The sequence below is a fragment of the Haplochromis burtoni genome, unplaced genomic scaffold, assembly GCF_018398535.1.
Source record: "Haplochromis burtoni strain Fernald_Lab_line unplaced genomic scaffold, NCSU_Asbu1 Contig_849, whole genome shotgun sequence".
Taxonomy (NCBI): domain Eukaryota; kingdom Metazoa; phylum Chordata; class Actinopteri; order Cichliformes; family Cichlidae; genus Haplochromis; species Haplochromis burtoni.
Window position 1 is genome coordinate 82,683 of NW_024583210.1, and position 11,691 is coordinate 94,373.

The window sequence follows — 11,691 nt, forward strand, 5'->3', positions numbered from 1 at the left end:
GCGTTCCTGATTTTGGCATAATAACTAGTTACCGTGCTCGTTACCACAATAATAACGTAGTTACTGTAACGCGTTACTTAGTCCCAACACTGCCTGTTACTCACACTGATTGTTCAGACTACCAATCAGGTGAAACCAAATAATCTTCCACACCTGATCATTTCCATGGCACACCTATGTGCTGCAGCACAGTGGTTGGGAAACTGATGTAGAGAACAGAAAAGCAGGCTGTTACATCCAGTCTAGGGGAAACCAGAGTGCAACACAAAAAACAAAAAAAGAGAAAACTAACACCCCAGCTCCCAAGTAAAGACCAACGGTACCACAGATTTGTGGGTTCACAACAACTGGATATTTTATTAACCTTTAAAGATAGCAAGCGTCAGGGTGGGCATGACCAAGATAACAAAAAAAGGCTCTAGAATCTGAAATGGAACCAACTTACCTATGACAAGAAATCCAAAAGAAAATACAGGCCTCTTACCTGTCTCCCTAACCTAAATAGGAGAAAAAGGCTTCCACCACTAAAGCAACCAGATCACTCAGAAAAACTCAATTTACACTATTTACAATATATACAAGACAACCAAGCTCTCCCATTTTATAGCCAGCTCCATTTAGTCTTCAACTAATGGTCAGCGTCTACCTGGAACTTACATAAGCACAAACAGCAAAGAAAACGAACAACGCCACCCTCAGGTGTGACCAGTGTTGGGAAGAAACGGAATACATGTACTGCCGTTATGTATTTAAAATACAAAATATGACTAACTGTATTCCGTCACAGTTAACACCATTACACCTTTAAAAAGGTGGTATTCAGAATACAGCTACTTTGTTAAAATAAATGGATTACACAGCGGTCTTTTGCTGTTTCATATATTAGTCTACGCCCTCTCTATTTTTGGTAATTCCACGCCAGTGGAAGCCCAAACAAATTATGACACCTGTTTATTTTACGTGTAGTTGTTTTTTTTCCTGTGTAATAATATTCAACATTGCTATCAATACATTTTTCAAAAAATGCCTCTCAGTGCAAAATGGGTTCAAAGACATAAAAAACTGTAGGATACTGTTTGTCCGTGATTTAGACAGGGGGAACAAATCGTGGCAGGATCAGCCTGATATTATTTGTATCCCACTGTAACTTTACTGTATAAAGAACTAACATCTCCAAAATGTCAGCAGTAGTTTGTCATTATAACAAGTGTTTGGGAACTAAAAATCAAGAAGGTGGGATACTGTTTGTCCCTGATTTAAACAGCCCAGCGCTGCTCCAGACGAAGGGAAAACCAGTTATGCAGGGGAGACCTACCCTGGCACTTGTGCAGGTGAAGCCAAAGGGGACGACATGCTTCACCATATTTTCTAGTCTTTGACTTAGTTGGTTTGGAAACATATTCAGCTATGCTTCATCTCCTGCTTTGCGTTTGTGTGGGCGCCCCGTGCTAGCAGTGTCTAAGCGTTGTTGTTTTTTTTCCCTTTTCATACCGCGTCCCCCCTTCAATGGCTCTGTGCCCCCCCCCCCTAGGGGGCGGGCCCCACACTTTGGGAAGCTCTGCTTTACTCTCATTGAGTAACGTAACGGAATACGTTACAAAATACATTTTGGAGCATGTATTCTGTAATCTGTACTGGAATACATTTTAAAAGTAACCTTCCCAACACTGGGTGTGACGACCAAAGACAACACACAAAATCATGACCTGGGACACTTAATGAACTTACACATAAGCTTCATATTATCTAAATATGTGTTGTTATTTTACTCAGAGTTTCTTCTAAAGTGTCAGCCTAACCTGAAGAAGAAGATCCAGTTTGTGTTTGGAGGAATCGCTAAAGCAGGAAACCCAACCCTTCTGAATCAGATCTACATAGAGCCCTACATCACAGAGGGAGGGACTGCAGGGGTCAGTGATGAACATGAGGTCAGACAGATTGAAACAGCATCCAGGAAACCAGACAGGCCAGAAACAACAATCAGACAAGAAGATATCTTTAAAGCCTCATCTGTTAAAGATAAACCAATCAGAACAGTGCTGACAAAGGGAGTGGCTGGCATTGGGAAAACAGTCCTAACACAGAAGTTCACTCTGGACTGGGCTGAAGACAAAGCCAACCAGGACATCCAGTTCATGTTTCCATTCACTTTCAGAGAGCTGAATGTGCTGAAAGAGAAAAAGTTCAGCTTGGTAGAACTTATTCATCACTTGTTTCCCGAAACCAAACAAGCAGGAATCTGCAGCTTTGAAGACTTCCAGGTTGTGTTCATCTTTGATGGTCTGGATGAGTGTCGACTTCCTCTGGACTTCCACAAAACTACAATTCTGACTGATGTTACAGAGTCCACCTCAGTGGATGTGCTGCTGATAAACCTCATCAGGGGGAAATTGCTTCCTTCTGCTCGCCTCTGGATAACCACACGACCTGCAGCAGTCAATCAGATCCCTCCTGAGTATGTTGGCATGGTGACAGAGCTCAATGGATTCACTGACCCACAAAAGGAGGAGTACTTCAAGAAGAGATTCAGAGATAAGAACCAGGTAACCAAGATCTTCTCCCACATCAAGACATCACAAAGCCTCCACATCATGTGCCACATTCCAGTCTTCTGCTGGATCACTGCTACAGTTCTTGAGGATGTACTGAAAACCAGAGAGGGGGGAGAGCTGCCCAAAACCCTGACTGAGATGTGCATCCACTTCCTGGTGGTTCAGGCCAAAGTGAAGAAAGTCAAGTATGATGGAGGAGCTGAGACAGATCCATACTGGAGTCCAGAGAGCAGAAAAATGATCGAGTCTCTGGGAAAACTGGCTTTTGATCAGCTGCAGAAAGGAAACCTGATCTTCTATGAATCAGACCTGACAGAGTGTGGCATCGATGTCAGAGCAGCCTTGGTGTACTCAGGAGTGTTCACACAGATCTTTAAAGAGGAGAGAGGGCTATGCCAGGACAAGATGTTCTGCTTCATCCATTTGAGTGTTCAGGAGTTTCTAGCTGCTCTATATGTCCATCTGACCTTCATCAACTCTGGAGTCAACCTGCTAGAAAAACAGCAAACATCCTGGTGGTCTAAACTTTTGCAAAATAAACCTAAAAGGAAAAATCTCCACCAGAGTGCTGTGGATAAGGCCTTACAGAGTCCACATGCACACCTGGACTTGTTCCTTCGCTTCCTCTTGGGTCTTTCACTTCATACCAATCAGATTCTTCTACAGGATCTACTGACACAGACAGGAAATAGCTCACTGAACAGTCAGGAAACAGTCCAGTACATCAAGAAGAAGCTCAGTGAGAATCTGTCTGCAGAAAGAAGCATTAATCTGTTCCACTGTCTGAATGAAATTAATGATTGTTCTCTATGGAAGGAGATCCAAACGTCTTTGAGTTCAGGAAGTCTTTCAAAACAACAACTGTCTCCTGCTCAGTGGTCAGCTCTGGTCTTCATCTTACTGTCATCAGAAGATCTGGATGTTTTTGACCTAAGGAAATACTCTGCTTCAGAGGAGGCTCTTCTGAGGCTGCTGCCAGTGGTCAAAGTAACTAGGAAAGCACTGTAAGTGTTTAGAGATCCTGTAAGGTCCTGGTGATTCAAATGTGCTGGTACTGACTGAAACTTAATTTCTTCTTTCTTTCTTTTTTTTCTTTTTCTTGTCATTTTCTATTCAGTCTGAGCTTTTGTAAATTTACAGAGAGAAGCTGTAAAACTCTGTCCTCAGTTCTCAGCTCCCAGTCTTCTAGCTTGAGAGAGCTGGACCTGAGTAACAATGACCTGCAGGATCCCGGCGTGAAGCTTCTGTCCGCAGGACTCAAGAATCCACAATGCAAACTGGAAACTCTGAGGTCAAGTAACATTAAAAAGATAACTGAAAGCTAATTTTCATAATTTAAAAAACTTCTACCTTGGTTAGGATTGTCTTTTCTAATGTCAATTGTCAAATGACGGTTTACTAAACTTCATCACTAATTTCTGGATTTATTTCCATTATTTTTATTTTGTAATTAATCCATCCATCCATTTTCTTCATTACCTGTTTAACTTAAGTGATTAAAATAAAAGATGGAGGGATTATCTTGTGAGGTACAAGTACCAAGCACTCCCACTTAGTGTTGTTTCAATTTAATGCTTAATTCTTTATTGAGGAAGTGGTATATGCTTGGCCAAACAAATCTGCCAAGCTTAGTGTCGGGACTTAAAAAATATTTTTATATAACTGAGGCACCTTGTTTTTTATTTTATTTTTATTTTTTATTTAAGAAGTATTCAGAAAGGACTCTGAAGTTTTTCTCTGCTTAGTATTTATTTTGATGGAATCAACCTGTTTGATCGAATGAGAAGAAAAGTGAATTAAAGTATTTTCTTTTGCTTGTGTTCGAGGAGTGAACGAGAGTCTTGTGTTGTTTTGTTTGCCTCCAGTCTTTCAGGTTGTCTTATCACAAAGGACAGCTGTGCTTCTCTGGCCTCAGCTCTGAGATCTAACCCTTCCCATCTGAGAGACCTTGACCTGAGTTATAATCATCCAGGAGACTCAGGAGTGGCTCTGCTGTCAGCTAGACTAGAGGACCAACAATCAAAACTGAAAAACCTTAGGTATGGGAGGTCTGGTACAGCCACAGACAGTGTGTGATAGTCAATCTCTTTCCTTTACTCAGCCTGTCCATCATGCTGAACAAACGTGTTACATGAACAATCACACAAGTAGCATACGTTTTTCTTTTCATGACAGTAAAAGTACTAATTGGATATGAATGTATGTGTGTAGCATGCCTTCAAGCAACTCCAAGAACAAAAATTGGCTTACTCAGTTTGGGGTGATCCATATATGCTAAAAGAAGACTCCAGGCTGAAGAATACCTCTTTTGTATTTTCACTTCCTGCAACTTTTATTAGTGTTATTGATTAGGATATAATTATTTCAAAAGGTCATTTAATTGGTCATTATTTGTTAGATTTATTTTTATAACATTGCCTAATGGTTTGCCAGAACCTCTTCAAGGCAGATCAAAAGTCTTTTTCCTCTGCGTCACCAAATTCGTCTTGCTACTTTGCTTCAGCTACTGCCGAATCTGCATTCCATTTGGCCTCCTTGTACCTGTTACCTGCCTCTGAAGTCCCACAGCAGAATATGGTCCATTCCCTGCCAGCTGTTCCCATCACACCCTCACTATACATTTAGGAGGGCGAGGTCTGCCCAGCATCCTCCCTTGCCACCTAATCCAACTCACTACCAAGTGGTGATCAATTGACAGCTTGGCACCTCTCTTCACCAGAATCTATGGCTACAGATCTGATAATACGATTATTATTGTTGTTGACGGTCAGCGTTTGTTATGGATGAAGTGTAATTTGCACAGAAGTCCAATAACAGAACACCACTCGAGGTCGGATTGGATCAGGCAGGCCTTTCCCAACAGTCACGTCCCGAAGTATCGGGCATCCCTGCCTGATCTAATCCGACTGAGGGCTACTCCAGACTGGAGCAGAGTTCAACCCCTTCCCAGGAGATTAATTCCAGAGCCCAAGCCATGCACTGCAGTGAGCCTGACTATATCTAACTAGTATCTCTCAACCTCATGCAGCAGCTTAAGTTCCATTCAAGTCAGCCTTAGTAGCTGGGTACAAAACCACAAGGCCCCGCCACTGACTGTCACCCTACACACATTTCACCTGACCCCTCAAGTATATAGTCCAAACTAGAAGTAATAAATGCACAAACTAGTTTTTTAGCTTCTCTCTGAGTGAAGATGGTTCTATTGTTAGAGATACTGATCAAATGTAAGACTAGCACAGTCCTAGTATGGAACCCTGAACTCCATAATTACCTTAGTGTAATTTCCTTCTGATTGTGAAAAAGAATCCCCATTTACATGAACACAATAGAGTCTATTAGACAACCATTATTGCATTGTATGTATTACAAATACATGTAATGTTGATGTGTGAAATACACTGAGGTGGTCTGACCCCCCTCCTACCTTTAGGGTGAGGCCTGCTGGAGTCCGATGGTTGAGACCAGGTCTGAGGAAGTGTAAGCGTGTTTTTGATGTGATTCATGAATACAAAGCAGCACACATTCAACCATCTTTAAACTGTCACATCACTCATTCACATCTGTGATGTCAGTAGTCATTATCAAAGAGTCAATCAATGAACAGATGATAGATGAGTAACTCCAGCTGTATTGTGTTTGTTCTCCTTAGATATCTGTGAACCCACACCCAGCGCAAACACAATACATACAAAGATCAAGCTGTCTGACAACAACAGGAAAATGACATTGGTGAAGGAGGATCAGTCATATCCTGACCATCATGACAGATTTGAGCTTCCTCAGCTGCTCTGTAGAAATGGTCTGACTGGTCGATGTTACTGGGAGGTGGAGTGGAGAGGGAAGGTTGATTTATCAGTGAGTTACCGAGGAATAAAAAAGAAAGGAAGCAGTAATGGCTGCAAGTTTGGAAGCAATGATCAGTCCTGGAGTCTGAGGTGCTCTGATGACGCCTGTTACCATGTCTGGCACAATGATGAAACAGCATTCATCTCCTCCACCTCCTCCTCGGTCTCTCACAGAGTAGGGGTGTATGTGGACTGTCCTGGTGGCACTCTGTCCTTCTACAGAGTCTCCTCCGACACTCTGATCCACCTCCACACCTTCAGCACCACATTCACTGAGCTTCTGTACCCTGGATTTGGGTTCTGGTCACCTGGTTCTTCAGTGTCTCTGTGTGCAGTTGAGTATGAGTAGCCTCATCCATTAGAAAGGCTGTAGAGCAGATAATTCTGTCTGCACATGGGTCTCTTTCACTCAGAAACACGTTTTCTAATTTACAAATACATAGACTATCCACATCATTAAAGTCCCTTTATTTTATCTTCCTCTTTATTTAGAAATTAAAAATGCATTAATTAAAAATCTCTGTTAAAATATAGCTACTCTCAATGCAGTCACAGAAAGGAATTTGAAGGACAAACTGTTTTGGTGTGCAGTCTAATAGGTTGGAGGAAAGGAGCAAGACCACAAGTTTATGCACGGAGAGAGAGGATATGCAGATGACTGGAGTGGCAGGGAAGGATGCTAGGGATAGTGTGAGATGGAGGCAGATGATCCACTGTGTCAATCATAAAGGGAGCAGCCAAGATTAAAAGAAAAGAAAAGAAAAAAACAGCTTTGGTGTGCAGTCATCCTGCTAGCACCTTTGGCAGCCATACCCTGGGAGGGTTGATGGGCAGTATTAGTAGTATCCTATGGGCACCGTATTGTTAATATTTGATCCAATGATTAATATTTTTGCTACAGACAAAGAGTATTTACATTATGTACTAAATCATTCTGTCTGCCTCTGTGTCTATGAGAAAAAAGTTGAGTAATTCTTCTTCCCATCTTATATCCTGATACTAATGTTGTGCCTTTATCCTTTTCAGGATGCAAGAGGTAAACTGACTTGGGATAGAAAACTTTCAGACAGGTAATCAAATAAATAAAAATTCAACTGGGTTATGCTTGTTAAACTGAAGCATAGCTTATCCATACACTTTCATTCAGACTTCATTGAACAGAGGAGCAGTTTGCTCAACACCTGTTGATCTAAATCATACTTGGTGGGTATATTGCTGGAGACCTGATAGAGGGCAGTAAAGACAGTGAAGTTATTTTGATGACCAGTTGGCACACTCTACATCAACAGTCCATTCAGGTTTTACTTTGAGTGGGCACTGTGGATTCTTGTTTGTGTGTTGTTTCTATAATTTCTGTGTATTGTACCTTGTTCTACATCGGTGGGCAAAGTGGTGATGCTCCATTGGCTGATGGAGGGAGAGGACCTGGCTGAAGGAGGGAGAGGACCCCCAGGCCTTCCTGGAAGTTTTTCAGGCCACTGTAGAGGTTTGCTGGTGGCCCGAGGAGAAATGGTCGCTGCAGTTTATGCCTCATCTAGCTAGGGAAACTCAAAGGGCAACGCTTAGCCTTCCGGTGGTGAGAAGCTGTTTTTCCGATGTCAGAGGGGGAAGTTCAGCTGCTGAACTTGCTCACCCTGGACCAGTTCATGGAGACAGGAACAGTGTAGTCGGTTCAGCGAGTCTCGGGCTGCACCCCACTCACTGGGAGCTGCACGAGTGTTAGGGCAGGAGTGTTGGAGGTGCAGGTGAACAGGACACATCTGCTGGGAGTGTCCGCAGAAGGAGGTGGGACTAGTGTTTCATGTTGCCAGCCCTCCAACACCCTCCCTTAGTCTGAGAGGGACATACAGTGTGCCAAGGGGGTATACACTAGACTATGGTGGATTCAGGCTGCACAAAGACCCTGGTCTACCAGCCCAGGGCACTGCTTGAGGCAGAGTATGTGGAGGTTGTACGTGTACATGGAGGCATTCATGAATATCCCATAGCGCTGCTGCAAATAAAACACAAAATGCATATAGTTCAATTCAATTCAATTTTATTTATATAGCACCAAATCACAACAAAAGTCGCCTCAAGGTGCTTCATAAATACAGAGAAAAACCCAACAATCATATGACCCCCTATGAGCAAGCACTTTGGCGACAGTGGGAAGGAAAAACTCCCTTTTAACAGGAAGAAACCTCTGGCAGAACCAGGCTCAGGGAGGGGCGGGGCCATCTGCTGCGACCGGTTGGGGTGAGAGAAGGAAGACAGGATAAAAGACATGCTTGGGAAGAGAGACAGAGGTTAATAACAGATATGATTCAATGCAGAGAGGTCTATTAATACATAGTGAGTGAGAAAGGTGACTGGAAAGGAAAAACTCAATGCATCATGGGAATCCCCCGGCAGCCTACGTCTATTGCAGCATAACTAAGGGAGGATTCAGGGTCACCTGGTCCAGCCCTAACTATATGCTTTAGCAAAAAGGAAAGTTTTAAGCCTAATCTTAAAAGTAGAGATAGTGTCTGTCTCCCGAATCCAAACTGGAAGCTGGTTCCACAGAAGAGGGGCCTGAAAACTGAAGGCTCTCCCTCCCATTCTACTTTTAAATACTCTAGGAACAACAAGTAGGCCTGCAGAGCGAGAGCGAAGTGCTCTCATAGGGTGATATGGTACTACAAGGTCATTAAGATAAGATGGGGCCTGATTATTTAAGACCTTGTATGTGAGGAGCAGGATTTTGAATTCAATTCTGGATTTAACAGGAAGCCAATGAAGGGAAGCCAAAACAGGAGAAATATGCTCTCTCTTTCTAGTCCCTGTCAGCACTCTTGCTGCAGCATTTTGGATTAGCTGAAGGGCTTTTCATATAGTAAAGACTGCAGTCAGCTTATGCCTGAGGCATCCCTTAATTCTGGGGACAGATTTAATAACCTGTTGGGGCAGTGTGTGGGGATGCGTTCACGACCTTTGGTGGTGTGTAGTGTTTGTGCTGTGCTCAGTGGTGACATGTGGTCGCCCGACACTGACTCTGGGGAGGAGGAGATGGCACGGCATTCTCGTGAGGCCCGCTGCCACCGGTGATTCACTCCATGGAAGAGTTTCTACTAGAGCACTCTCATGATGACACCCAAACAAATCCTATGACCAAGTGATAAAACCAGTTGTCATGCTACATCAACAGTCCATTCAGATTTTACCTCCTGGACCAGTTAGGCACTGCTTGCCACAAAAGTGCAATAGAAAAGGGCAACAAATCATTTGGAGTTACGCTCCACAGAAAAATCCATGTATAGGCGAATCCATAAATACTGAACCACGAATAGGCGGTGGTTGACTGCACTGGTTATTTGAGATCCTCATTGGAAGATTTATTAAAGTTAATTCAAACAAAATTGTAAACATACACGGCAGACCCAGTGGCATTTTGATGCTTTTTATTAAAGCTTTGATGGTTGCTGTCCACAATACTCACAGAGCTGCAGCTCTCCCGCTGCCCGCTCAACACTATCACAACAGCAACGCCAACCACAGGACCCAGTACAATATTTAATTCGGCGGGGCGTGATTGCAGATGCTGTGCAGGTGCGTCCGCCTCCTCTGCACGGCACCGCAGGCCACGCCCCATCACAAAAATGTAGTCAGTTTTCACTTGAGCCTTTACCTGTTAGTGTGCTTGTGTCTGCAGTGTCCCAGAGAGGTCGAGTACAACTTCCAGAGACACACGTGAGTACTGAAACTAGTACTGAGTTCTGTCATCAATAAATCTAGTTAAAAAGTGTGTTTTTGTATTTAGTTTAAAGCTCTGGAAAACACATTCTCCTCACATGTTTAAGATCGAAAACCATGAGAATAGAGTCACGTTAAGAACAGTCAAGGTTAGTCCGATAATCTGAATGTGTGTATTTCATATGTTCTTTTTTACGATGATCGTGGCTCAAGAGTTGGGAGTTCGCCTTGTAATTGGAAGGTTGCCGGTTCGAGCCCCAACTTGGACAGTCTCGGTCGTTGTGTCCTTGGGCAAGACACTTCACCCGTTGCCTACTGGTGGTGGTCAGAGGGCCTGCGGCAGCCTCGCCTCTGTCAGTGCGCCCCAGGGTGGCTGTGGCTGCAATGTAGCTGCCATCACCAGTGTGTGACTGGATGGATGACTGAATGTGTAAAGCGCTTTGTGGTCCTTAGGGACTAGTAAGGCGCAATGCAAATACAGGCCATTTACCATGATTTACTTGGACGGTCATGGTTCAGCTTTGATCTTAATGAGTGAAATGTATTTTCAAGTAGAAGGAAATGATGCATAAAAAGCTGCAAAACCTTTGTGATGGCAGCTTTTTGTCTTCTAATCTCAGTGGACTCGGGATTCGAGCTGGATCATACCACAGCAGAAACAGATCAAGAGGACGTGATGGAGGTGTGAGAACAATGACCAGGTCCTGAGGTTCCTGATCATAGATATGTAAAATACCTGCTGCAGCTTGGTGACAAAGAGGCCATCAGCAATGAAAATTCACTCACAGTAGAAATTGGTTTTATTCCATCACTGCACAGATGTTTGTGTTACCAAGCTGCTTTTAGCTCTGCACCTGTTCCAACTTGAATGTATAATTCCAGTCCTGTATCCTTGTGAACAGCATGCTAGAGTTAAGTTTGTTTCTTCACTCAACACTCAGTCAGGTTATTGGTCCTAAAAGTCCTGATCATGTTCCTTTCTGAATTCTAGTCTCCAACAAGCTTCCAACATGCAGTTCAAACTGAGTCTGCACGAATCTTCTACAGGTAATGACAAGAAATCCACACCTCCACCTTTTTACAGCCCATCAGGTAATGTTTTCTTTAAATTAGACTAACTTCAGCACCCTGATGTGCCATTATGTTCCTGTTAGACGATTATGCAAACAAAAAGTTGAGTGGACAGTTCCCGCCATAACACGATTGCATTGTATAAACGTGGTCATTTTTTTCCCCACAGAATGAACACAAACAACACCTGAGTGTGTCAGGACCTTAATCTCAGCACTGACTCTTCAGTGTTGCTGTGATGTAATGCATGTTGCTAGAGTTATTTGAATTTTCAGCTACACAGTTGCTCACAGTTTTTCTGATGTTTGGCAGCTTGTTACAAGCTCAAAGAAGTCCTGCCATTAATTAATTCTTCGATCTTAAATATGATCAAATCATCTCTAATAATTGGCTATATACCACAGGCCTTCAAGCTGGCTGTAGTTAAACCTTTACTCAAAAAGCCATCTCTAGACCCAGCAGTCTTAGCTAATTATAGGCCAATCTCCAACCTTCCTTTCATATCAAAA

General features: G+C 43.0%; 1 protein-coding gene across 1 annotated transcript in view; it reads left to right on the forward strand.

Annotated features, from left to right (window-relative positions):
* The window catches only part of LOC102311678 (NACHT, LRR and PYD domains-containing protein 14-like), a 46,557-nt gene extending 34,884 nt beyond the window's left edge, over positions 1-11,673 (forward strand). The window contains exons 3-11 of the mRNA XM_042215863.1: positions 1,774-3,556; positions 3,670-3,843; positions 4,418-4,591; positions 5,983-6,029; positions 6,202-6,731; positions 7,424-7,467; positions 10,071-10,108; positions 10,732-10,793; positions 11,103-11,673. Coding sequence (XP_042071797.1) covers positions 1,774-3,556; positions 3,670-3,843; positions 4,418-4,591; positions 5,983-6,029; positions 6,202-6,731; positions 7,424-7,467; positions 10,071-10,108; positions 10,732-10,793; positions 11,103-11,162 — 2,912 coding nt within the window. The 3' untranslated portion in view covers positions 11,163-11,673. The remainder of the gene's footprint in view (positions 1-1,773; positions 3,557-3,669; positions 3,844-4,417; positions 4,592-5,982; positions 6,030-6,201; positions 6,732-7,423; positions 7,468-10,070; positions 10,109-10,731; positions 10,794-11,102) is intronic.
* Positions 11,674-11,691: the final 18 nt, after the last annotated feature.